The sequence below is a fragment of the Labeo rohita genome, chromosome 22 (genome assembly GCF_022985175.1).
Source record: "Labeo rohita strain BAU-BD-2019 chromosome 22, IGBB_LRoh.1.0, whole genome shotgun sequence".
Lineage (NCBI taxonomy): Eukaryota > Metazoa > Chordata > Actinopteri > Cypriniformes > Cyprinidae > Labeo > Labeo rohita.
This window is the reverse complement of record NC_066890.1, coordinates 34,865,062-34,892,733: the sequence shown is the minus strand read 5'-3', so window position 1 is coordinate 34,892,733 and position 27,672 is coordinate 34,865,062. Positions and strand designations below refer to the sequence as shown.

General features: G+C 33.1%; 1 protein-coding gene across 3 annotated transcripts in view; it reads right to left on the bottom strand.

Moving 5' to 3' along the window:
• si:ch211-246m6.5 (von Willebrand factor D and EGF domain-containing protein) overlaps window positions 1-27,672 on the bottom strand; it is a 92,639-nt gene that overhangs the window by 43,347 nt on the left and 21,620 nt on the right. For all 3 annotated transcript variants that reach the window (XM_051094958.1, XM_051094959.1, XM_051094960.1), the window contains exons 4-13: window positions 26,998-27,063; window positions 26,649-26,881; window positions 22,337-22,426; window positions 22,007-22,148; window positions 19,754-19,971; window positions 17,192-17,265; window positions 13,193-13,469; window positions 11,897-12,099; window positions 9,556-10,496; window positions 2,778-2,914 (exon numbers count right to left, since the gene is read on the bottom strand). In XM_051094958.1, coding sequence (XP_050950915.1) covers window positions 2,778-2,914; window positions 9,556-10,496; window positions 11,897-12,099; window positions 13,193-13,469; window positions 17,192-17,265; window positions 19,754-19,971; window positions 22,007-22,148; window positions 22,337-22,426; window positions 26,649-26,881; window positions 26,998-27,063 — 2,381 coding nt within the window. The remainder of the gene's footprint in view (window positions 1-2,777; window positions 2,915-9,555; window positions 10,497-11,896; window positions 12,100-13,192; window positions 13,470-17,191; window positions 17,266-19,753; window positions 19,972-22,006; window positions 22,149-22,336; window positions 22,427-26,648; window positions 26,882-26,997; window positions 27,064-27,672) is intronic.

The following is a 27,672-nucleotide window of genomic DNA, read 5'->3' as shown; positions in this document are numbered from 1 at the left end:
GTTTCTTCCATGCAACAAAAATGAAAAATGTACATATTTTGAAGAATGTTCTGGCTGCTCTTTTCCAAATAATAAAAGTAAATAAGTACACTTAAATGTTTTTACTATCTGTAAATACTATTTTTAATACTATATACTTTTAACATTTAAAGTACACTACAAGTGCACATTCAAAACAAGTAAGCACATTTCTTAATTTAATTTAATTTTATTTTATTTTACAAGTGTAGGCCACCAAAATTTTTTACCTCAAGTAGAAAATCCTGTCAATTTACTCAAATTCAAGTCATTCCAAACTTGTATGACTTAGTTTCTTCCATGCATCAAAAATATACATATTTTGAAGAATGTTCTGGCTGCTCTTTTCCAAATAATAAAAGCAAATGAAAGACATAAAAGTCTGAAACAACATTAGAGTAAATAAAAGGTGAAATGTATATATTAGATGAGCTTTTTCTTTTAATTCAACCCACATTTATCAGAAGACTCGCTAAAACTTTCGGATGTCTGTATGTGCTTCAGTCGTTTGAGATAAAACTGCAAATTAGAGCAATCTTCACCCCTGGGCCTTTATTCTTTGAGAAAAACAGAAACAGCTAGAATAATGAATGTCAAACCAATTTGCTCAAATGGGATGACCCCACACAGCAGGCCAAACACCCCTCAGGAGAAGACGGCGAGAAAAGTGGGAGGCTCGGAAACATCTGAGCGGTGGAATTCAAATGAGAGGAAAGCATGCACATTTACATGGTGGGATTCTTTTTGTTTTTTTGTTAGTTACATTTGTTTTTTTAACCATAATGTTTTGATAAAGACCCCAAAGCTGTATTTGTAAAAAATGAGAATATTAATTTAGAAATTAACCTTTGGTTCGTTATCAAATGCATTTAATATGCTCCTCTGGCTTTTTCAAAACCAACTACAAAAACATTACTGAAGTCAAAGGAAAAAGCAGACATGAACTTTTCCTAAACTTATGCGTATTAATCTGTTTTTCAGCTATTCAAAGGCTCTAGGTTATTTTAGACCACCAGGGTTAAACTCAGCCCTGCGGGGCATCGATTTGACATCATGAAATTAACTTCGACCCCAAAACTTTTAAGTAAAACAGACAATTTAATAAAGGAGTCAGCAGCCGATATGAATTCTCAGATAATTACAGCACATTATGTGCGTTTTGCATGTTGTTTACCGTGGCGTTTTCTTTGTATGTGCTCTGCTGTGTTGACTGATTACTGTTTTTATTGCTTTAGTTATCTCCTCAGATGTCCCCTATGCCTTTCCCCCCACTCATTCTTCTAATTAAATATACAAACAGATGGCAAGCAGGTATTAAAAAAAGCCATGCAAAGATTTATAAAGACTCCTTGATGAAATATTAAAGAAGACTGGCTTAGAAGAGTCGAACGTGATCTTATAGTCATCATAAAAAATAAATAAATAAAAAGATAAGTAAATTGCAATTAAAGATGGATAGACAAGTGCAATATATGTATACATGCAAATTATTTTTTTTTTTTTCAAAAAATGTTTCTTTTAATGACAAAGACCATGTTTGAGATATATACACACAGTATTAAAAGTATTATAAAATAATTTAATTTAAAATTATGTATTATACCAAATACATTATATATAAGAGACTCTATAATGAAATATAACAAACTAAATAATTGTTATATTATTAACGTATTACACTACATTATAATTATTAAAAGATTTAAATACTGAGTTTTATAAAACATAAAGTTAATACAAACTAAACTTTCAAATATTTAACTGGATATATTTTTGATTTTTATTTTAAAGTTTTATTTTTTTAATGACTAAGATCACAATACACACACACACACACACACACTATTACACACAGTATTAAATAAAAGTATTATAAAATTATACATTTTATAATATAATATTCTGTATTATACCAAACATACTATATACAAGAGACTATATAGTAATAAGACACTATTTCTTATTTTCTAATTATTAAATAACTAATAATTAACTAATAAACGAAATAATGATTACAATATTAAATTTAATTATTGATATATTTTATGAGGTTTTAAAGTTTTATAAAATAATATACATGATATTATAAATACTAAACACTATAATAAATTAGAATTGTTAAATTATTTAAATACTTAACGTTTCATAAAACACTAAAACCTATATAATAAAATACTAAATATTTATTTTATGATTAAATATTATAATAAATTACAATTAATAAATTATTTAAATAAAGAAAATGTTATACAAACAAAACATAATGACAATAATTATTATAATATTAAATTATTCCAATTATGTAATAATAGATTTTTTTCTATAGTTTTTTTTTAAGTGTTATGTAAGTGTTCAGTTATTCACTACAGTATATTATAAAATACTAAATTATTATATTATAATTTATTTAAATACTAAACATTTTACAAAATAATAAAATACTATATTTTAATATATTATAAAATGCTAAATAATTACTTTATTATTAAAAATTATAATACCATATAATACCATTTAATTATCATTATTTAAATACTGAACATAAATGACAATAATTATTATAATTATTATTATTATTATAAATATTATAATTATTATAATAAAGTTTTTTTTAAGTGTTGTGTAATTGTTGTTATTCACTATAGTATAATCTAAAATATTAATGTATGCTTTATTAAAATATAATAAATGATTATAAAATAATACATTTCTCTCTACACAATTTGCCTAATAAACACAAGTGACATCATGTGTCTCACCTTTAATCTGATCACAAGACACGCAAGGTCAGGCGAGTCGATGAAACCCAGGCCAAAAACCCTCACGTTGTCACAGTCGAACTCACGTACGTCACACAAACCGCCGTTCTCCAGATCTGTGATTTCTATTGGTTGACCTGAGGAAACCAAAGGAAAGGAGCACATCATACAGTTAACATTGCTAGTATTTGTTCATATGACCTTAAAAAGCGCATTAGTAACCGCAGTGGGGGTGTGGCTTATCAGAAGGGTGTGGTCTGTCAAATGGGCGTGGTCTGTCAGAAGGGCGTGGCCTTAACGCTGCAGTTTTACTGCTCAAGACAACCAAACCCACACACATAAATACAAACACCTGCTTGTGGAAAGCAATTTGGGGAGTAAATGGGAAAAAAAGTACAGACTTTTCTAGGCCACAAGGTCAAAGCCAATGTGTTCTTTGTCATTCAACTCAGCAACCTCATAGAAAACCTCATAGAAAAAGTCTTTCAGTCGAATGAGCCTGCAAAAATGACAGTCTGCCGTCGACTTGTTGATTCACTGAAAAACCACTATGGGAGTCTTGTTAAACCCAAAAACTCCATTGTAAAATTATTTGAAGTCTTTAATAATGTGCGCTCCTCGTCCTTTCCGAAAACCACCAGTGAATATAGTTTACGAGACTCAAATGGAAAAATGCAACACCGGCAGTTTGAAAGACGCAGTTGAACCAAACGAAAGTCATTTCCAAGTACATCGCCGCTAACAAACAAACAAACAAACCAATCCCGGCTTTAAGCTATACAATACATCACTAAATATTCAGACTGCTGGATTCTGACCTTGCCAGCCTGCGTTTGTCATTAAACGGGGAACGGATTCATTCTGCAAACACTGCGGTATAATTAGAGCTGGGGAAAATAACGTTCTCCATAACTGAGATTCTTGAATAATGCAAACGAGTAAATACGAGCTTGTTTGGGCGTCTCTCAGGCCTTATAAAACACAACAACATTTAATATCGTTTCAGCGACAGGCTGAAACGACTGTACCGTGGCTGCATTACGCTTGATTAATGCCATTATCGCTCCCATCTCGGCTCATTTCAAATCAGTGTTTTTATTAGCAGAGCATAACCTTACGTTCGGATCTCCGCGGGGCGGAAGTCTATTTAAATCATGTATCTGAGACGCAAACGAAAATGGATGTGCTGGGACGGGATGCAAAACTGAGCCAGAAGTAGAGTGAGCATCTAAAAATAGAGAAGGAAAACAATGAGAGATATGAGAGAAAACGGTCCTCGGAGGTGAACAATTAAGCACGGACTGAGTGCTAATGAATTTGAGCCTCATCAAAGAACCTCCTTCCAGATGGTCTCACTTTGTGTAATTTTACACTGGGTGAAATAGTGATAATAAAATAATTACAAAAACAAATCGCTGTTTTGGAAAGATATACTACCGTCAGAGACAAGTTAAAGGAGAAGTCCACTTCCAGAACAACATATAATGTATTCACCCCCTTTTCATCCAAGATGTTCATGTCTTTCTTTCTTCAGTTGTAAAGAAATTATGTTTTTTGAGGAAAACATTGCAGGATTATAACGTCAAAACCTGTTTCCCATGACTTCTGAATCAAACAATTCTGTTATGTAACATCATGTGAAAATCAATTAGCAAACCATTAAAATGACATTAGGAGCTTAAAACAAGCCATAAAACCTTAAAAAACCTTTACACTCACTGCAGGAGTACAACACATATACCTTCCTAATCGCCTCTGAGATCAAAACTTTCCAGCTCAGCAGGTCAGTGAGGTGATTTTCGGATTTTCCCATGATTCACTCTGTTCCCGAGCTCCTAAAATGCAGATCTGAACCAGACAAGCCTTGAGCACTGACGCAGCGTACGCACACACATAGGCACTCTCACACACTGTCCCTGACCGGCCAGGAAGGGAGCGTGAGAGATATTCGAGAGTTTTTAATCTCTGCCACAAGGGCGAACGCTGGTGTTTTATGTTTGTAGAGAAATGATAAATGAGGAGCGATCGGATGACTCACTGAACCTGCTGTATTAAAAAAAAAAGAGAGAGATGAATCTAAGAGGCGTCCTTTGTACAGAATGTGACCCCTGCCTCAAAGCTGAATGAAGGCAAAAGTGAGGTTTTTCAGATTGTTCCACCATTGAATGAAACCCAGATATGCACAGGTATTGAATCTGGTCTGATTGCCTTTTGTATAGACTTGATTTTCACTCTACCTGAAATTATGGGAAATAAAAAGTAGTAGTCATTCCGGAAGCCCTTCATGTTGGCAGTAATAGCATAAAATGTGCCACGAGACTAGGGAGAATATGTGATGTGCAGTTTTCTGGCCTGTCGAAAATTGAATTCTTTCTGTTCCGTTCCCCACATTTTCAAATCTTGAGGTGAATCTAATGAACACAGAGCCTGGAAATATAGCCAGGATGCAACATTTGTATACTACATTTAGGCAAAAATTAAAATTCTGTCATTACTAACTCACTCTCATGTTATTTCAAACTCATATGGTGTTATTATGTTCATCAAGCTTAATAGATCACTTCAAGCTCTCATTGCAGAGAAAGGAGATGTGCAATCTTCAAAATATAGCCTATTCTGTTTTTATATAATATAGCCTATATATTCAGAATAAATAACATCAGGCGGTTTTGGAACGACGTGAGAGTAAATAATGACAGAAATATAATTTTGGGGTTCACTGTTTCTTTTAGTGGGTCATAGGGTTGTATTAGTCCTGTTATAATAGGGTCATTAGTAGGGGTGGGAGAAAAAAAAAAAAAAGAAAAAAAATTCACAGACCAATCACAGACTCGCCTCATGTAAAGCAGAAAGTAACATCATGCAGTTTTGGAATGACGTGAGAGTAAATAATGACAGAGCTATCATTTTGGGGCTCACTGTTTCTTTTAGTGGGTCATAGGGCTGTATTAGTCCTGTTATAGCTTTCATATTTCATATTTTTGACCTTATTGATATTGGATTGGTAGACATCATATATGTAAAATAAATAAATAAATAAATAAAGGCCTAGTCCACATGCACACAGTTATTTTTATAAACAGTTTTTCTTAATTTGTTTAAAAAAAAAAAATCTTGCCACATGAAAATGCAAAAACAACTATGAAGCGCTGCTAAAAGCATGCCAAACCAACAGGTGGCAATATAACCCTAAACGTAAAGCCTTGTTGGCCAATCACAGATTCACCTCATGTAAACAAACGAGATGGCACACAATCTGATGCCAAACAAAAGAGACAATAGCAGTAATACTAACATCATATGGTTTTGGAATGAGAGTACATAATGACAGAAATATCATTTTGGGGCACACTGTTTCTTTAAGAGGATCATAGGATTGTATTAGTCCTGTTATGCCTTTCATATTTTCAGATTTTGCTTTGCTTAATATTGTGAGATTACATAGGTATTTTTATAGACAGAGTTTTTTCTCGTTAATTAAAAAAAAAAAAAAAAAAAAAAAAAAAATATTGTCCACATGAAAACATGCTATGAAGGGCTGTCAAAAGCATGCCAAACCAACAGGTGGTGATATAACCCTAACAGCTGACCAATCACAGACTCGAACAAGATACTGGCACACAATCTGATGCCGAACAAATGAGATAGTAACAGTAACATCATGCAGTTTTGGAACGACAGAGTACATAATGTCAGAAATATCACTTTGGGATGCGTTGTTTCTTTAAGAGGGTCATAGGGTTGTATTAGTCCTGTTATACCTTTTATATTGACAGGTTTGACTGTCCTTAATATTCTATTTTTGGCCTTACTGGCAAAAAAATGGATTGGTAGATGTCATAAGCCAGATTCGAAGTACCAAACCAACTTGTTGAAATAAAAAAATAAAGGCCTAGTCCACACGTACACAGGTATTTTTATGGACCGTATTTCCTCGTTCGTTTTTTTAAAAAAATCTTGTCCACATGAAAATGCAAAATCATCTATGAAGCGCTGCCAAAAGCATGGCAAACCAACAAGTGGCGATATAACCCTAAACGTAAAGCCTTGTTGGCCAATCACAGACTCACCTCATGTAAACAAACAAAATAGCAACGCACAATCTGATGCCAAACCAAGATTCGAAGTATTAAACAAGCTTAAGGAGACTAGAAAATATAATAATGCACAGTATACATTGTAAACTATTTAAACAATAATAAGTGGCGTGGGGTTGCCATCTTGAAATAAAAAATAAACTTGTACATAAACTTGTAAATAAACTTGTTTTTAAACATCCTAGTTTGTTTAAAAAAAAATAGCTTATCCACATGAAAATACACAAAAACAAGCTATGAAGCACTGTCAAAAGCATGCCAAACCAACAGTTGGTGATATAACCCTAACGGTAAATCCATGTTGGCCAATCACAGACTCGCCTCGTGTAAGCAAAGGAGATAGTGGTGCAATTTGACGTCAAACAAAGGAGATAACAGTGTGTGCTCCGACTTCACAAGCCAAAATCTTCGGTTTCACTGGCTATACGACTGGAGTTTCTGAAAATCTTCACCTTGGCAGTAGTATTCAAAAAGGCTTGGTGACCTGATACTGTCTTTGCACGTGGACGAATGGCCAAACTGCAAAGAAAAAGCAGCGGTTTTGAAAATACCCGTGTTTGTGTGGATAGGGTCCAAATCTTGGCTGTCCAATCAAAAAACAAGAGATGAAAAGGTTCATTCATCAATCTGAAGTTCATATAAATATCAATATGGTATACGCCACTCTCTCCCTGGCTAATGTAGTAGGCCACCCAGACAAAAAAAAAAAAAATTGACTACAGTACACAGTATACATGCTACATACAGCAGAAATAAAAGTAGCATGTTAGCATGCTAACATATTCACAAATCACAAGGCCAAATGTGAGCATAAACAAAATGAAGCCCTGCAAAAATTCACATTTGATTAGATGAACTGGAAATAAAGTCAACTGAAAATGCATAGGCATAAACGTGTCACGAGCTTCCGGAAAAAACTAATGGATGGCGTTCCCAGATGTGGAAGAGGCATCAGCCGATGATCAGTTGGGCAATTAAGCAGATTTATCTAGCTGTCCTCCCTGTGCTACCTTGCACGTTGATCCTAGCACAGTTACCATAAATCAGAGCTCGCTCTCGGAGAGGTTGAAAAACGTCAGTCTGTGATAAACAGCCCTCTCTAGCGCTCCTAATCTACTCGCTAATTTGTGTTAAAACTCCCATTTCGTCACCGACGCAGCCCCAGGGAGCATGCGAAAAACGTTGAGGGAGATAGCGGCTTAGCGAAGATCCCAATGCTAATCAGAGAGCCGGTATGGCCGTTTGGCACAGAGCCAGGCGTTAGCATACCTGCATAACAATATCTCATTGATATGAAGGTTGGCTGGGAAAGCTAATGGCACTTCTGAGCCTCGCCGCTATTGCCAGAAACAATCAGTCGATGCATGCGCTCAATGACTTTGCCATTTGAAAAGGAGTTCCATACAACAATTCAAATAATTCACATAATCAATAAAAAACACACTTGCTCAATCGCACACCATCTGCAGTTTCTTTGAAGACATGCTTGAGGGAGTGGGAAATGTAAAGACAAGGAAAACAGAACAACAGCATCAAAAGCTAAATATAATTAAAAGAAAGTGAAAGCGTACAAACAACAAGACACATAAAAATACATACTTGATGACAGGAGCTGGCACAGGAAAAAAATTAATCTAACACCACAGAAATGCTCTGGCACCTTGGCCACCATCTGGTAATGGCAGCTGTAGTGAATACTGTACTTGTGCCAATGTACAGAGTTTTAGTTACACACTTTTGGCCAAAAGAGCAGTGAAAGCACTGACCCATAGAGATACAACATCACATCACACTAGATAGTCATCTACTACAGTCCAGTGCCTGTAAATGCAATTATAAACTGCTGAAATTGTAACGTCAACTGCTATCACGCAATACACATTTTTGGAGCCATAGAATTATCTATAGAGGAAATGTGTTCATCTTTCCTTCAAAATGTGGTGTACTGCTCACATTGCACCTGGCTTTATCCCCAGACGCAGGAAGTGGTGTGGCCTCTAAACAGGAAGTAATATTGCAAGGACTTGGAAACTTCTCCTGAGGTTCTCCTATAATCTACCTGGAGTCTCAACAATCTCACAAGTTGCTCTCCGATCTACCAAGATACCTAATACTAAAGACTATCAAAGTTACAGATCTCAATATGAAGACAATTGCCAAGACGAAATTACTTAAGACATACTACATTCGACTTTCGAATTTACAGCTTTGAACTCTTAATGTGAGTCAACAGTTGTCTAATTTCTTTTTCGAGTTTAGGAGAAACATCTTAGATACTTAAACGAGCCATAACAGAGTCACCTGAGCTATGAACGAACAACCTCTGATCAATAAATCTCCTCTTGAACCACACATCCTTTGTAGAGCACTTTCAAATGTAAAACAAAGGACTGATGGATGAGATACCACATGTCTAGAGAGAGTGAGAACAAAGGTAGACGTTCCCCAGCCACGCGAACAAAGCCTCAAAACCTCAAAGCCAACTTTGATGCACAACTGTGTTCCCGATTCAAATCTCCCAACCCCCTGCAGGTAGGCCACACAAAACATGTTGCAGTACCCCATATGGCTTCTTATTGATAGCTATTTCACCATAAGTTTGGCCTGGAGTGTTTCTGATAATCGAGAATCCCTGTGGATCACATTTGAAGCAACAGATGGATGTCAAAATGGTCACTTACTGATAGTGAGACTGCAGTCGTAAAAGCTGTAGCCCGGATAACACTGGCATCCCCACTCTACACATTTGCCGTTCCCGTTACAGAAGTTCGGACAACGTAGGGCTGTTGCGATATCCTCCAACGCTCTGGAAGCTTCATGAGAACGCTGGGTCCGGTTCTCCAACCACCTCCGCTCACATTCGTTCTCCAGGAAGGGCACAAGGGCGTCTTCCCAGGCCAAATCATCTTTCAATTGAAGATCCAGGATGCAGAGATCCACAGCTTCTTCCAGGCGCCGACCCAGCAGACTTTTGCATACTGTGCCCACGGTTGAGTTCGCCAAGGCCAGTTGGCAGACCTCCAACGCTTTGGCAGAAGTGAGGCCACTAGGTGTCGGCCACGAAGGGTGGGCAGCTGGATGGCTGGAAGAGCGGTGGTCATCTGGAAAGAAGTAGGCGAAACTTTCGAGGTCAGCCTGGCTTAGAGCCTGGACGGTGTAAATGGGCAGAAAGTCAAGGGTTTGTCTCTTAAGCCTTCCACCTGAACTTGATAAGGGCACCTTAGATTCTTTAAAGCGAGGAGTGTCAACTTTAAATAATGAGTCCAACTCTAACTCCTCTAAAGAAGGAGAGTTCCCTGCCAGACCTTGGGACACCTGAGACTTTGGTTTAACACCTAATTTTGACACTTCAGCCAACGCCTCCCGCTTCTGGACGTTACGGATAGAGACGGGTTTAACGGCGTGCTCAGCAGTGGCATCTTTGAAGGGGAACAGGAACGTGTAATCTGTGTCGTCGTGAGATAGGCAGTGAGAGATGGGAGGTGGGTTTAATAGGCCTTCGGAGGAGCTTGCTGAATGGAGGGACAGGCTGTATCCCTTTTGACAAGCACAGAAATTCCACTTTATCTCCTCATCCACGGCAGGTGGCGTGCTGTCAAACAGGCTCTCCCCAGGCGCGATCCTGACACGGAGAAATAAAACAAAAATATGACTGTCTCAAATCAGCCTTTGAATTAAGCCCTCAAGCACTGCGTCAAGAGAGGATTTAGAGTTCGAGAAAGGTTAGCCCATTAGATTAGAGACTTTTCTCGGCTTTAATTATATTTGACATTACAACGAGCAAATCAAGGTTAAATGGTGATGCAAACTTTAATCTGAAACCAAACTGCTATCCTATATTCTACTTGTTTGGCATCTTTCGGATGTTTTCAGCTTTCAACATTTTTATGTCTTTTATAGGTCTTACCAGTATTATAGCTCCATATTTTTGACCAGGAATATCAGTTAAATCCAAAAAGGTATAACTTTAAAGGATTAGTTTCTAATAATTTATTCACCCAACGATGTTCATGCCTTTCTTTCTTAAGCCAAAAAGAAACCAAGGTTTTTCCAGGATTTTCTTCCATTCTTTAGTGGGATTCAGTGGGTTGAAGGTCCAAACTGCAGTTTCAATGCAGCTTCAAATGGCTCTGCACAATCCCAGCAGAAGAATAAGGGTCTTACCTAGCAAAACGATCTGTCATTTTCTTAAAAAAAAATATATATATATATATACTTTTTAACCACAAATGCTCATCTTGCACTAGCTCTGCGTCCATGACTTCAAATTTTAGGTAGTCACATTGGAAAGGTAATGTGTGAAGTAGGCAAAAGTACCAAATGTTTACAAAGTGAACGTGCAAGTCAAATGCCCTCTATGAAAAGATAAAACAACGATGTTGGACGACTTTGAAGTTGGAAGAGAAAATGAGATGGAGTTTTTAAACCGAAGTACACAGAAGAACTAACCATGTAATACCTTTCCAACCGGACTATGTAATGTAAGAAGTCGTAGACACACATCGCAGAGCTAGTGCAAGATGAGCATTTGTGGTTAAAAACTATGTACATTTGTATTTTTTTTCAAGAAAATTACCAATTGTTTCGCTAGATAAGACCCTTATCCCTCGGCTGGAAACACGTAGAGCCCTTTGAAGCTGCATTAAAACTGCAAATTGGACCTTCAACCCGTTGATCCCCATTGAAGTCCACTATATTGAGAAAAATTTTGGAATGTTTTCCTCAAAAACCTTAATTTCTTTTCGACTGAAGAAAGACAGACATGAACATCTTGGATGACATAAGGGTGTCATCATAAGTTCTGGAGTGAACTAATCCTTTAAATTGGGACTGGTAGTAAAGTCTGCATCCAGGATTGGAGTTGAAAAGCCTTGCCTTAGAGGATCTTAATGGCGAACCTCACGACAGCTTTGGTTCTGACTAGATTTATTACCCGTCTTAAACTCAACAGCTCAATTAAGTACCCTTTATTGTTTCTAGTGAAAGTATAGACTTCATGGATGTTGAAAAAGCATCTCTCACCTCCAGCCCTGAATGAATTCCTCTAGGTCTTTGTCACGGTAGCTTATGCCTCCAGGATGATGGAGGTCATTGTGGCTGTTCCGGTCAAATAACCCGCACAGGCCTCTGGTGGCGTTAAAATCCTGACTTGGAGCCCTGACAGACAGGCTCATTCCCCAATCACTGACGTCTGCTCGCACAAACGCCCCTGAGGCAAAAACGATCTGCAGGGGTCAAAGGAAAATCACCTAAATATTTGCATATTTAACACGAAGCGTTAAACCAAAATCATCAAAATCAGGTCATGCTGAGCTTTAAATATGCAAGACAAGTGTTTAGATAAAAACCTGTTCATTTCTATTTCTATTTGTGTTGTCACTGTCTGTCCATGCATGTACTGGGTCTATCCAACATCTGAAATCATTACTTCATCAATTACTTAAACTAAACTTCAGTTTACCCCAAATTTAATCATAAACTAAATGCACATGTTAGTAAAAGATTCCATTTCCCTGCCAGCTGGTTGCGAGGACATTAGTGGCAATTTGTCAAGAGTCTACATCAGAATATTATAAATCTAGATAAATTTAGCCATCACAAAACACTTTCTCATTCTAACTGTCACAATGCAACAATGACAACATCTGTTGAACTGACAGACCGATGGTCTGTGGAGACCGAGCGCTTTAAAATCTTTTTTGCAGGGAAAAAAGCCTCTTTTCCAAACAGATGAGGTCTGTGTTTACTTTTCAGACAATTTCACCAAGATATTGAAACTTGAACTGCATACATTTCACAGTGAGTATGACTGAGATTTCCTGAGCTAGCATGTCAATGAGGTCTCATGCAGTCTATCAGTCAAAATTAATATATTTTATACTGGGAGCAGCGTTGAGGAAAGTTACTTTTAAAAGCAGTGCATTACAATATTGCATTACTTCATGAAAAATTAACTAATTGTGTTACTTAGTTACTTTTTATAGAAAGTAATGGATTACGTTACTTTTAAGTTACTTTTTGTCACACTTTTTGTCTTTCAATACAGGGACAGGAGGGGTGTGAGTGAAAAAAATGGGAAACATAACTTGTGTTTTTGTAAATTCAAAAGTGTCGTTTACTAGTTACTTAAAGTAATCTGATTACGTAACTTGCGTTACTTGTAATGCGTTACCCCAAGACTGAGTTGCAATAGTTTTGGTTCGGAAGTGAAACAGTCTTTCCTTAATTTAATTGTTTTGTCTAAAATTTCACTGCAGAACAAAGTAAACAAATAAAATCCATTATTATTAGCCACCACAACACTGGAATGTACCATACCGTGACTTTCTTCCCTTGATGCGTCTCGTGGATCTTAATCTGACTGGTCACGGATGGTCCCAATGCCTTGATGGACAAGTGCGGGCGTGTTTCCTGCGGCTGCCCGTTGCACATGTCAAAGGTCACAACCTCGTTGCCCTCTCGAGCCGCCACTCCGCAGGTACACGCCACAGAGTAATGTCGGCTCCCACAATCCCACTGTCTCGTATGGACCTCGAACACACGCTTTGCACTCTTATAAAGCAAAAACGTGCCTGTTTGCTGGTTCTCATAGCGCCTGAGTGGAACAGGGTTATAGAAATAAATGTATTAATGATTAAAAGACGTTAATTTTATAATGAATTAAATGTAATTAATCAACAGACCAGTTCATATTTAACTTAGCAGATATACAGAGATACACAGACTAGTAGTTATCTTCTTTCTTTTCCGAGTTTTGTTTTGCTGTCCTTAAAAGTCATGGTGATTAAAAGAAATGAAATTCAGAAACCTCTGTGTGCACTCTTTAAACAACCTTTAAAGACTAGATGGCTGAATACAACCCCTCAGAGGACTACTTGAACTTAATGGCAAAGTGGAAGGAGGAATCTATTTAAAAAGAACTGTAAGATAAAACAAGAGCAAGAAATTGAGGTGAGAGAAGCAGAGGCAATAATTTTCATAGGACAGTTTCAGCATCATTTACTTTGATGGTGGCCGTGACACTTTGCGGTTATTGCTCTGTGCGTTGGCATTGCTGTAAACACACATTGCTCAATACATCTCGCTATAGTGTATGTTTAAATCCATATCTATTGTCTGTTCGGGTTATGTGTGCCTCTCTACTGGAGGAGATTGTGGCACGGGGCCGGCGTCTGTCAAGGACATACCCGCTAATGAGGACAGTTCCCGTACACTTTCATGAAGATCCCTCCTTCTGAGCCAAATTCAAAGAGTACAAGTGATAAATCTGCGCCGCACAAATCTGAAATCCAAAGTGACCTTTACGTTTCTGCCTCATTACCTGAAAATATACCATTTGAGCATCTGTCATGTAAAAGTCACATAACTTATGTCGAAATAATCACAGGCGATCTAGAACATTCAAATCGTCCTTTGCAAAGGCCAAAGAAAGAAATAAAAAGCCTTGGGTAAATTCATTATGCTACTTGGGAATCGAACCCACGTTCTTGGCTGTGTTAGTTTGTTTGCTTTATCAGTTTTTTCAAGTTTTTTTTTTTGTTTTCATGTAAAAGTCACATAATTTATGTCAAAATAATCACACGTGATCTAAAACATTCAAATTGTCCTTTGCAAATGCCATAGAAAGACATAAGAAGCCTTGGGTAAATTCATTGTGCTACTTGGGAATCGAACCCACGTCCTTGGCGGATTTATATGTTACCGCTTTGCTTTACCAGTTGAGCTACAAGAAAGAAATTACCTCATTGTCTAATCAAATCATTTTAGATGTGCAAATGTTAAATCTGTGCCAGACAAATCTGAAATCCAAAGTAACCTTTACGTTTCTGCCTCATTACCTGAAAATATGCCATTTGAGCATCTCTCCTTTAAAAATTTACATAACTTATGTTAAAATAATCACAGGCGATCTAGAACATTCAAATCATCTTTTGCAAAGGTCAAAGGAGGAAATAAAACCCTTGGGTAAATTCATTGTGCTACTTGGGAATTGAACCCACGTCCTTGGCGGGGTTAGTTGTTAACACAATGCTTTACCAGTTAAGCAACAAGAAAGAAATTACCTCACTGTCTAAAAAACGACTATATATTGTTAAATATTCAAATCAATTTACACACAAATCTGAAATCTAAATTGACCTTTATGTTTGTGCCTCATTACCTGAAAATGTATCATTAGAGCATCTGTCATGTAAAAAAGTAACAAACTAGGCAATTTAGAAGAATTCAAATCTATTGCCAAGGCCCAAAAAAAGAAAAAGAAACAAAAAGCCTTTGGTAAATTTATTTTGTAACTTGGGAATCGAACCCACAGCCTTGGCGATGTTAATCATTTTTGCAATGCTTTACCAGTTGAGCTAAAAGAAAGGACTTAATTTTCTGAAAACTTAATGTTTTACCATCAAATCAAAATTCAAAGAGAACAAGTGATAAATCTGTATCACACAAATCTGAAATACAAAGTGACCTTTACATTTTTGCCTTATTGCCTAAAAAAGTACCATTTTTTTTTTTTTTTTTTTACATCTGTCATATAAAAGTCACATAACTATTGTCAAAATAATCACAGGTGATCTAGAACATTCAAATCATTCTCTGTAAAAGCCAAAGAAAGAAAGAAAAATCCTTCAGTAAATTCACTGTGCTACTTGGGAATCGAACCCACATTCTTGAACGTGTTCGTTTGTGTGCTTTACCATTTAAGCTACAAAAAAAGAAGTGACCTCATTGTCTAAAAACATTCAAATCGTCCTTTGCAATGGCCAAAGAAAGAAATAAAAAGCCTTGGTTAAATTCATTGTGCTACTTGGGAATCGAACCCATATTGTTAACGCAATTAAAAATGAGAAATTACTGCATTGTCTAAAAACTACTATATATTGTTTAAAAATATTCAAATAAATTTAGATGTACAAGTGTTAAATCTGTGCCACACAAATCTGAAATCCAAAGTGACCTTTACGTTTGTGCCTCATCACCTGAAAATGTACCGTTTGAGCAGCTGTCATGTAAAAGTAACACAACTGGGCAATTTAAAAGAATTCAAATCATCCATCGAAAACGGAAAAGAAATAAATTAAAATCATTTGGTAAATTTATTGTGCACACTTGGGAATCGAACCCACAACTTTGGTGATTTTAGCTGTTAACGCAATGCTTTACCAGTAGAGCAACAAGAAAGAAAAGGAACTAATTTACCAAGAAACCTGTAAATGTTTAACATACAATGAAATCAAAATCCAGGAGTAAAAGTGATAAATCTGTACCACGCAAATCTGAAATCCAAAGTGACCTTTATATTTCTGTCTCATTACTTGAAAATTTACCATTTAAACACTGTCAAAATATTCACAGGTGATCTAAAACATTTAAATTGTCATTTGCAAATGTCAAAGAAAGAAATAAAAAGCCTTGGGTAAATTCATTGTTCTACTTGGGAATCGAACCCATGTCTTTGGCGAAGTTAGTTGTTAACGCAATGCTTTACCAGTTGAGCTACAAGAAAGAAATCGCCACATTGTCTAAAAACTACTATATATTGTTTTAAAATATTCAAATCAAACTTAGGTGTACAAACGTTAAATCTGTGCCACCCAAATCTAAAATTCAAAGTGGCCTTTACGTTTGTGCCTCATTACCTGAAAATTTGCCATTTGAGCATCTCTCATGTAAAAGTTACATAACTTATGTCGAAATAATCACAGGCATTTGGAACATTCAAATCATCCTTTGCAAATGCCAAATAAATAAATAAAAAGCCTTGGATAAAATCATTGCGCTACTTGGGAATCGAACCCACTACCTTGGTGATGTTAGTTGTTAACGCAATGCTTTACCAGTTGAGCTACAAGAAAGAAATCACATCACCTAGGTGTACAAGTTGTTAATTTGCGCCACACAAATCTGAAATCCAAAGTAACTTTTATATTTGTGCCTCATTACCTGAAAATGTACCATTTAATCAACTCATGCAAAAGTCTCACAACTTGAGTAACAGAACTAGGCATTTTATCAGAACTTAAATCATCTGTGATAAATGGTGAAGATAGAAATAAAAACCATAAGTACACTCATTGTGTGCACTTGGGAATCGAACCCACAACCTTGGCTACGGTAGCTGGCTATGCTTTACCAGTTGAGCTACAAGAAAGGACCTCATTGTCTAAAAACTTGTAAATGTTTTAACTACCATTATTTACTTTGCTCCTTGGGAATCAAACCCATGACCTTGCCGTTGTTGTTGTTATATTATCACAAAGCTTTACCAGGCAAGCTACAAGAAAGAAAGAAACTTGTCTAAAAACTCAAATATTTTACCTGCCATCAAATGTAATGACATGAGGGTCGGTTAGGGAGTAACAGGTCGCCGTTGGGACATCTTGAACTGTGATCTGCATTCGGATTCAGAAAAATTAAGAAGTTATTACTGAATTATTCATACTGGCAGCTATTTGCACTGCAAATGTATCTATTATGATCTATTACATGGAAAAATTACCCACGAAAAAGATGCGCAACCACCTTAAGGAGTCAACTTAGCATTGCTAAGACCTCAAAACATTCACAATTTAGACGCCATTGATGGGGATGATAATTGGGGAGCTATGCCGGCTGTAGCCTAATTATAATGCAGAAGAGTACAGTCTCTTCCCATTATTAAAGGGCACAGAGCGGCTTTTATGTTTACAGACAACACAGATGGTGGTCTGGGGCCGGCGGTGACACTTTATTTAAGAAGACTGGTGGTTTATGAGTGTTTACATTTCTTTCCTTCTGAATTACCACATTCTTGTCTGTCCTTTTGGTGTCAGCCTTATTAGAGGCTCTTTCTTCCTTTCAGCAGGGGTCAATTATGAGAACTGTAAGGCCAAGTCACAGCATACTTTAAATCTGGAGGGTTACGAAAAAATCTAACCATGGCTGAACACTACACTACTACCACTTCCACTTATTTTTAAGTGATTCTTTATGTAAAAACAAGTAATCCTTACAGAGAAAATTCTCAAAAAAATGTCTGTCAAATTGTCTCGAGTTTTTATATGACCTGTTTTTTTTTTTCTATTTATTTTATATGCGGTTTTGTACTTTTAACACTGTTACAAAAAAAAGATAAAATAAAAAAGTAAAAATTAAAAAAGCTAAAACATGTCTGTCAAATTGTCTCAAGATATTATATGAGCTGTTTTATTTTCTATTTATTTTATATCAGGTTTTGTACTTTTCAACCCTGTTACAATAACTAAATAAATAAGTAAGCTAAAAAATAAAATACAATTGTCTCAATATGTTATATGAGCTGTTTTTTTTGTTTTATTTTATATCAAGGTTTTGTTATTTTCAACCCTGTTACAAAAAAGATAAAATAAAGAAGTAAAAATAAAAAAGTTAAAATATGCAGAATGTATGTACTTTTCAACCCTGTTTTCAACCAAAAATAGATACAGTTAAAATAAAAAGAAAAGTTAAAATATGTGTCAAATTGTCTTAAGATTTCTTACGAGCAGTTTTATTTTCTATTTATTTTATATTGGGTTTTGTACTTTTCAACCCTGTTACAAAAAAATAGATACAATAAAAAAGTAAAAATAAAAAAGCTAAAATATATCTGTCGATTGTCTCGAGATTTTATATGAGCTTTTTATTTGGTATTTATTTTATATTAAGTTTTATACTTTTCAGCCCTGTTACAAACAACAACAACAACAACAACAACAACAACAACAAAAACAGATAAAATAAACTGAAAATAAAAAAGCTAAAATAAGTTTGTCAAATAGTCTTAAGATTTTATGAGCCGTTTTAATTTCCATTTATTTTATATCAGGTTTTGTACTTTTCAACTCTGTTACAACACATAGATAAAATAAAAAAAGCAAAAATAAAAAAAGCTAAAATATGCCCGTCAAATTGTCTCAAGATTTTATATGAGCTGTTTTACTTTCTATTTATTATACATCAGGTTTTGTAGTTGTCAACCCTGTTACAATAAAATAAAATAAAATAAAATAAAATAAAACAATAAATCTAAAACAATGTCTGTCAAATAATTTCAATATTTTATATGAGCTGTTTTATTTTCTATTTATTTTACATCAGGTTTTCTGTTTTCCAACCCATTACAAAATATGTGACTGAAAATATTCTAAAAATAATACTCTAATAATAAAACCCTGATCTGTGTGATTTTGTTATTTTCTTAAATAAAATAGACAATGTTTAATCAAAAATAAAAAGATAATTCAACCAAAACAAACAAATAAATACATGGTAACAGGGTTGCAAGTGTAGCCTAAATGAAGCTATTACTCTAGTTTTAAAACAAATTTTGATTTATAAAAATGTATCAAATTATTTTCCCTTAAATTACTGAACAAAATAATAACAATTGTCTCAATTTTCACTTGATCTTTTTTTTTCTATGATAACTTTGGTAACAGGGTTGAACGTCTGACCAATGTGATCATCACAACAATATTTGTAAAAACTGCAAAAATGTAATAGTCTTTACTATTATCCCACCTTGATTTGAAAAGGATCCAAATGATGGTACTTCTTGGGTACTTCCTTTGTAATTTTTTTTTTTTTTAATTTACCTAATGCAAATGTGAAAATTGTGGTAACAGTGCTGGCTATTGCTTACTACTGTACCTTTATGACATCTATATGTAAATAACCTTTATTATGATTGGTTAACATCAGGGTATGCAAGAAAAATTCCCCTCGAAACCATTATCATTGTAAATGTATTGTAATCTCAAGCACTTCATTGTCCTGAAGGCCATTTCAAAGAGCACTTATCAAACTACAGATATTAATTAAGTACAAAACCACTCAAGCAACTAATATTAAATTTGAAATGCATGCTAAAGTTTGGCTAACCTTGAGTGCAGGAGGGTTGTAACCTCTCCAGAGGCGAGGACTGCCTTCGGCGGGCTGAGCGGAAAGGAAGCTGACCCGGTTCCCATCCCGGGTGAAATCAGTAACAGCGGTGAGAGTCACGGTACCTTGAGCGCAGACGTTGTTTCGACAGGGCTGGGACAGGAGCTCGACCGAGCAGGATGATAAGGCCACGTTTGAAACCTCCACGACTACATTGTCTGAGACATTCAGAAAGAGATTAACAGTAGATATATCCTCAAACGAAAGGGGAAAAACTCAAAGACAAAATGTTCTTGAGAGGAAAAGGATGATTCATGCACATGCGATCACATTCAAAGCCTTTAACCTAAGGTACATAGAGATTAAACCATGACAAGACAGACATTTTATGAACACAAATACATATTTGTATCAGTATTCAGAAAGAAGAAGATGAAGACGAAGAAGAAGGTGATGTTGATGATGAAGAAAATTACATTTCGAAAAAAAAAAAAATTCACAGAGCAAAGCAACTGGAGCAAATAAAAGTTTGAGTTGAGCTTGAGTTGGCAAATAAAAAACAAACAAACATGCATTAAAACCATAAAACAAACATAAATCAATAAATAATTACAAAAAAAATATATATATACAGGTATATTGTTAAAAAAAAGCAATTACAGCACTTAAGTTGAGAGGAAAAACACACAAATTTAAAAACATTTTCTATTCATTTTGAGAGATTTTCAACTCTGTTACAAAAAAGGGAAAAATGCTAAAAAAAAATCTATTTTCTATAAGCTGTTTTATGTTCTATTTATTGTATATCAGGTTTTCTAATTTTCAACCCTGTTGCAAAAAAAGGGAAAATGCTAAGCTGTTTTTTCTACTTCTTTATATCAGGTTTTCTATTTTTCAACCCTTTTAAAAGGACGCAAAAAACCCAAAGAAAAAAGAAAATGTATGACAGAGAGAGATAGAGAGAGAGAGAGAAAATTCTCTCTCAAATTTTTATTTGTGCAGGTTTATTTTCTGTTTATTGGGAAAATGCTAAAAAAAAAAAAAAAAAGTCAAACTGTGTCAAGCTTTTTTGTAAGCTGTTTTATTTCCCATTTATTTTATATCAGGTTTTCTATTTTTCAACCCTGTTGCAAAAAAAGGAAATACTAAAAAAATTCCATCAAACTGTCTCAAAAGATTTTCTATAAGCTGTTTTATTTTCTAATTATTTTATATCAGTTTCTACACTTTCAACCCTGTTAAAAAAAGAAAATGCTTTAAAAAGCTGTTTTTTATTTATTTATTTAATATCAGGTTTTCTATTTTCAACCCTTTTAAAAGGACCCAAAGAACCCAAAGAAAAAGAAAAATGTACGACAGAGAGAGAGAGAGAAGAAAATTCTGTCTCACAAATTTTTATTTGCACAGGTTTATTTTCAATTTATTTTATATGAGTTTTTTTTTTTTTTTTTTTAAAGAGGAAATGCTAAAAAAAAAAAAATTCTGCCAAACTGTCTCAAAAGATTTTATATAAGCTGTTTTATTTTCGAATAATTTTTTATATCAATTTCTGTTTTTTAACCCTGTTAATAGAAAAAACACAAAAATTCTCAAAAGGTTTTTTATACGCTTTTTTCTATTTATTTTATATCAGGTTTTCTATTTTTCAACCCTTTTCAAAAAGGAAAATATTTAAACAAATCTGTCAAATTGTCTCAAAAGAATTTCATTTTATTTTGTTTTATTTTCTATTTTCTTTAATTATTCTATATCAGTTTCTATTTTAATTAATTAAATTGTTAAAAAAAAACAAGTGAAAAAATGTAAGCATTTAAATCTATAAAACAAACAAATAATATAAAATAAAATAAATAAAAATAAATCAAGAAACAGCTAAATATATTAGTAAAAAAATAAAATTTTTTGAATAAATAAAATGAAGGAATAAAAAGCATGTTTAAAACTTAAATAAATAATAATACTAAAAAAATTCAGAAGTGATCAGAGCACTTGAGTTAGCAAAAACAATAAACAGACAGACAGACAGATAGATAGATAGATAGATAGATAGATAGATAATAAAAAAAAACATATTTAAAACCGTTTAAAACAAAAACAATTAAAGCTTTAGTTATGAAATAAAACATACATTTAAAATTTATAACAATAAAAATAATGAGGAAAAAAAAATATATTAAAATTTATATCACCATTTCCAACACTGACAATTCCCAAATGAGTTTGCCAGTGACTCACATACTAATATACACACACCTGATTCATGTACGCTAAGAGCAAGAGACACTTTGCAGCGGCGACTGTGTTCAAACCCATGGCAGGGAACAGGAACTGTGCTGTGTACGGCCAAAACGTGCTTTTTAGCATCCTCACGGATGTGCAGGACATCTGGAACAAACTGCAAAAAAAGTGTTCAAAGCCAGTGTAAATCAAACACCATCATACAGCTTTGTTAGACATGGATAATTATGCAACATAATATTTGCAATGCTGCAATGTGTATTTAGCCAGTAATTATCGCTTCAGGCATTGTGCATGATGCATGATCCATCATAATTATGAAGAATTAGATGTAACTGAGTTTACCTTAATTCCCGCGAAAAACCCAGGGCTTTCTTTAGACGCCGACTGTGAGCTGGAGGAGTTTAACAGGAAGGTGGACACGCTGCAGGAAAACTGTCAATCAAACCAGAATGTCATGAAGGTCATGCTGATTGAGCACAGAGATAGAAACTATAGAAATCAATAACAGTACACTTTCGTTGCAGAGAATGGTTTATTTTTTATTTAATATTTTAACAAAAAATGTTGGCGCAGATAGCTTTGTGGGCAGAGCACTGACATACAGCGCAATTGTGCTACGGATATCCCGAGTTCGAATCCCTGCTCGAGGACCTTTCCTGATCCCGCACCCTTCTCTCTTTCCCACTTCACTCCCTGTTAGCTATAATCTGTCCTATTGTAATAAAGGCCAAAAACAAATCTTTAAAATAATAATAATATTAATAATAATAATAATAATAATAATAATAATAATGTAAGAAAACATTAATTACTAAACAAAACCTGAGAAATAATTTTTTTTTAAAGGACAAAAATTAGTGTCATAATGCAATGTATCTGAGGGCTCAAACTATAGAAATCAATACATGCAATTTCATTGCAAGCAAACCTTTTTTTCTTAGTTATTACTTTAATAATAAATAATTAAATAGTAATTCAAAAATAAAATGAATTAATTAGTAATCATTTTATTCATATATGGGAATGCAGCCTTGCTGATACCACAAAATATCATTATAATATATAATATAACATCCAAAATAATAATAACAACACAATATATAATGAACTTTTTTTTTTATTGTAAGTAACATCTTGTTTAGTACTTTAAAAAGGAATAATTAAAAAGTTAAAGTAATTAAATATTTTACATTATAATCATTTTACATCATTCATTATTTTTATTATGTAGTCATATTTGGGAATATAATAATAGATTTTTTCTTTAAAAATAAAATTCAATTATTAAATAATTAAATAAAATTATGTATTTATTAAACAACAAAAACAACAACAACAACAATAATAATAATAATAATACGAAGCATTAATTACTAAAAAAAGAGAAAAAAGATTAAGATTTTAAATGAATTAAAATGTTCAATTTATCTAGGATTTGGAAAATATATAATATAATATAATATAATATAACAACATAATATAATATAATTAATATAATATAATATAATATAATATTATATAATATAATATAATGAACTTTTATTAACTTTTAATTTTATTATAAGGAACACTATTTTTTGTCACTTTAATATTAAATAATTAAAATAAATATAGATTTTATTCATATATGGCAATGTAGCCTTGCTAATGTCAATATAGTTTATATATTCAAAAAATAAAATAAATATTTTGAAAAAAAAAAACAATGAATATTTTTGTTAAACACTTGAAAATTTATTTAGTTATATATTTGTTCATTCATTTATTTATTCAATGAATTAAATAATTAATTAATATACAAGGAACCATTAATTACAAAACAAAGATGAGAATTTAAAACCCAAAAATCGAAGATTTGTTAAAATAAATATTGGTTTAATTCATACATGGCAATGTAGCTTCGCTGATTTGTCAATATACTGTATATATTAAAAAAATAAAATATGTATATATATATATATATATAATATATATATAAAATGTAAAAAAATGTAATTGTTATTTATTTATTTATTTGTTCATGAATCAGTTCATTCATTCATTTGATTAATTATTTAATTAATTAATTATTTTTTTGAGAAACATACAATATACCAGGAACCATTAATTACAAAACAAAGATGAAAATTAAAACCAAAAATCGAAAATTAGTTTCAAGGCGCACTCATGTACTCGACAGACTTCATCATAACATGGCATTTAAAGCCATATATGGCACTGAAATGAACTATGCTTGTTTGAACGTCCTTTTGTGCGTATATGAAGGGTTTTCAGGTCTGTTTTGCCTATATATGGGAATTACAGCGAGCACAAGGTGTGTTTGTACGTATGTGCGTGTTTGACTAAGTCCAGCTGTGACACGTTTAAGGCAACCTCACAACCCAAACCAGAATGACGGTGCTCCTCAAACGGGGCCTCTGTGATCTACAAACACATGGGGTTTTATTACCCCAGGTAGCGAAGCGAATCTCAGACTCTAGGATTCAAACCACCTTTGAACTTTATGTCCAAACAAACAAATTTAAATGAAATCAAGACAAACTTCTTGACAAAACTCCTCAGCGTTTCGTCTCTGTGTTTTTTACAGTTTGTATACACTGTGTACACTATGTGGCTTCAGTACGACCTTTACTCTTTCTTGACCCGGGCTCACTTCCGCTAAACAATTTCTGAACTCACACAAGAGGTCAAAGGGCATCATGGCTACAGAAGCCCCTCACCAAAGACCTTTTGCTATTTTAGTCTGGGGAAAAGAGAGTTTAACAGCTGTCTGGAGTGAATTATAAATAATAATAATAATAAAAAAAAAAAAAAGACAACGAAAGTGCTTTAAAACTCACCACATGTGAACAAAATTATGAATTTTACTTCAAACAAACATATTTCTATCACTCCAGCTAAAAAAAAATTTGTAGCTATAGTTAAAAATAAAACAAACAACAGTGATTTTAGCTGACGCTATATAAAACAACATTGTTCTAAGGTTTAAGTGTCTGGCCAGGCTCATAATTACGTATTTTTAAAAGAGCATACATTATTATTAATAATTATAATTATAATGATTAATTATTCAAATTTATACAAATGTATACAGATTTTTTTAAAAAACATTTATTCATAAAAATTTTGGTCACAGTTAATAATTCAGCATTTTTAATAATTCAGCATATTTGCTATATGTGCAAAATAATAATAATAATAATAATAATAATAAATAATTAAAATAAATAAATAAATAAATATCTTTTCAAATAAAAAATGTCTAAATGAATTTGATATTTTTTAAAACGGATGTACTAAAATTCGTAAACAAATAAATACACTTTCCAATAAAAATATTTTTAAAATAAATGTTGATATTTCAGTGAAAAATTCAGAAAGATGTGAATAACATTTTCAAACTTGCTTGGAGGAAATTTATTTATTATTTATTATTTATTTATTTTATTTTTTTTAGTTAGTTAGTCTGTAAACAAATAAAAGATTTTATGTCATGCTTATACTTTTATAAATAAATTAATTAATACATTTTCCAATAAAAAATATTTTTAAAATAAATTTGGACATTTCAGTAAAAAAATTCAAAAAGATGTGAATAACATTTCCAAACTTGTTTGGAGGAAATAATTTAGTACAAAATAGTATTTATTTATTTAGTTAGTTAGTTGGTTAGTCAATCTGTAAACAAAAAAAAAAAAAAAAAAAAAAGGTTTTATGTCATGCTTATACTTTCATAAATGAACATAAATAAATAAACAAATTAATTAATTGATTAATTGATTAATTAATTTTCCAGTAAAAATATTTTTTAAATAAATTTTGACATTTAAGGAGGAAATATCTTATTATGAAATATTATTTATTTATTTATTTAGTTAGTTAGTTAGTCTGTAAACAAATAAAAGGTTTTATGTCATGTTTATACTTTCATAAATAAATAAATAAATAAATAAATAAATAAATAATGTTTTCATCAATTGAGTTATTTTTTAGTAAATAATTTATTTATTTATTCAGGTTGTTTTGCCAAAAGATCAGTCCTGTGATGCAAAATCCTTCCTGTCTATATTTTCAATTATTTTATAAAAAGTAAGTTTTATTCATTTGTTTGTTTGTTTATGAATTTAAGCACATCACAGTTAAAAAAAAAAAAAAATTCTGAAAGAAGCAAATAACTTTTCCAAAATGTGCTTTAAAAAAAAATGCATAACGTATGCTTGCTTGAGGTGGAAACAATGCATGTGCTATACAGTATGTTATGTAAAAGTTTGTTAGAACAATTCATCTTTTATATCAATTAGCTGTAATGTTTTCTTGAATGTTAAAAATCTAGAATTTAGAAAATTAAAATCACAACGTGAATGGAAACATAATTATTTCCTCGACCTTAAACTAAAATGCCACATGAAGCAGCAGACTTACAGCCAATCAGAACACGTTTGATGTTTAATATGCAAATACGCGCAGCAGGATTTTAGACCAATGATATTTCACAGTGGGCGGGGCTACTTACACTAAAATGTATTTGTGTAACACTGGATCATTTTACTGAGCATTTGAGCCCTTTTTATCCTCCTCAACAAATCCTAAGCACAATTACACTTTTTTAAGAGTAATTTTACATTAAAACCACATTCTACAATCGTCTCTTTACCGTTTCTCCCAGTCTGAAGTGAAGTCCGTCCATCTCCACCATTGAGTAGAGTCTTGTGGTTGTGTCTCGTCTGATTTCTACCTTCATGGTGTTGGAGGAGTATCTGGCCCACACCACCTGATACCCCACCGGCCACATGGACGTCACCCCAGCGAAAGAGCAGCGGAGATGGACGCTGCTGCCGACCAGCTCTGGAGTCACCACGGGTTTTGAGGGCAGTGAGGGGACGTTGGCTTCACAGAGGAGAAAAACAAGGTCATGGGATGAAATATAAATACAGAGATGTAACAAATATTAACAATAATAATAATAATAATAATAATAAAAATATATAAATCTGAAAACATACCTTTACATACGCCGTTAACTTCGGTTTCACCAGGAAGGCATGATTTAGGTGTGTATGGTGAAGCAACTAACAAAACAAAACAACAACAAAGTCATTAAACTTCCTTTTTATACTTTCATAGTATAAACATATCAATAAATATTATTTTATCTGGAAATATTATTTTTTGGAATAAATTAGTTTTTTTAAAAAAGAAAAAAAATATATATTTAGACCATTTTTTTCCTCTAGAAGACCAGTTACACGATGCATAACAATCCTGTTCATACTTTCGAAGTACAAATAAATACATGAATAAGTACATTTTAATATATGAATGTAGCTTTTATTAACACATTATTTATTTACAGCATCCCTTTTTGCAAAAGATCAGTCGTATAATGCATGAAACTTTGTATTTGTACTTTTATGTAGAAAAACTCATAATTTATAAATGTTGTGTTTATTGTATAATTTAGTTTTATTAAATAATGAAAGAAAGAAAGAAAAAAATTAATGTATAAATGTTGTTTTAATTAAATTAATTATTTACACCTTTTTGGAGAAGATCAGTCTTGTAATGCAGTAAAAATTACTCTTTATAAATAAATAAATAAATAAATAAATAAATTTGCAATTAAATATATAACTCTTGTTTTATTAAATAAATAATGTAGACCTTTTTACAGACGTTCA